Consider the following 962-nt stretch of genomic DNA (forward strand, 5'->3'; position numbering starts at 1 on the left):
GTTGCCCCAACAAAAAATTCACCATCTTCAGGTCGACACAAATAACCCACTTATGCTGATCATAACGAATCATCTCCAGCACATACTTCACCGCTTCATACTTCTCCTTCAGTTTAGTAGAGTGAGCAAGGGGCACAGAGGCAAACTGGTTGCCGTTGTGCAGTAGAACACATTTCAGTGACCGCTTGCTGCTGTCAATGAACAGTCTCCAGTCTTCGGGCTTGTACTGCGGCACTCCCAGGTGGTGCAGAAGCTGTGCAATATCTGTGCAGTACACCAAGTCCTGCACCTCCGAGAAAAATTGGAGGTACTCTTGATGCCTGTTGCGGTACAGGGTGATGCGAGCACAGCCAGAGAGGAGGTTTTTTTTTCAATCTGGATGCCAACAGTTCAGCAGAGGCCTTTGACAAGCTGAGGTCGCGAACTAGATCATTTAGCTCCTGTTGGGAAAAAAGCTGTGGAGTTTCATCGTCAACAACTGGCCATTCTTCTTCTGTTTCCTGATCTTCATCACTGGAGGATTCGTCATCACTGATGTCTTGAAGTTTGTGAAACACAGGTACTGGAATATCATCACAATGAGCTACAGGACGACGTGCGGATTGCAAATCAGGATACTCGAGGCTGCTTCGGTTCTTTCTGTTTATCCCAGTCAGATCGATGCTACAGAAGTAGCAGTCAGTGTCATGGTTTCTCTGCTCCCGCCAAACCATGGGAATTCCAAACTTCAGACACGTCTTCTTGCCCTTGGTCCACTGATGCAGATACACGGTGCAAGCTTTGCATACCATGTGTGGCGCCCAATCTTTATCCTGGTCACCAAGTTTAATACCAAAATAAGCATGATAAGCACGCTTTATGAAACATGTGACTTGATTCCTGTTATGAACAAGTGTGTATTCACCGCAGATATAGCAAAATACGTCGGGTTTATTTTTACAAGATCTTCTCTTGGAAGCCAT

General features: G+C 46.2%; 1 protein-coding gene across 1 annotated transcript in view; it reads right to left on the reverse strand.

Annotated features, from left to right (window-relative positions):
• Positions 1-962, reverse strand: part of HELRODRAFT_172670 (hypothetical protein) — a gene marked incomplete at both ends in the record, with an annotated part of 1,462 nt that extends 500 nt beyond the window's left edge. The window contains 2 exons of the mRNA XM_009019332.1: positions 51-320; positions 388-962. Coding sequence (XP_009017580.1) covers positions 51-320; positions 388-962 — 845 coding nt within the window. The remainder of the gene's footprint in view (positions 1-50; positions 321-387) is intronic.

The sequence above is a fragment of the Helobdella robusta genome, assembly GCF_000326865.2.
Source record: "Helobdella robusta unplaced genomic scaffold HELROscaffold_24, whole genome shotgun sequence".
Lineage (NCBI taxonomy): Eukaryota > Metazoa > Annelida > Clitellata > Rhynchobdellida > Glossiphoniidae > Helobdella > Helobdella robusta.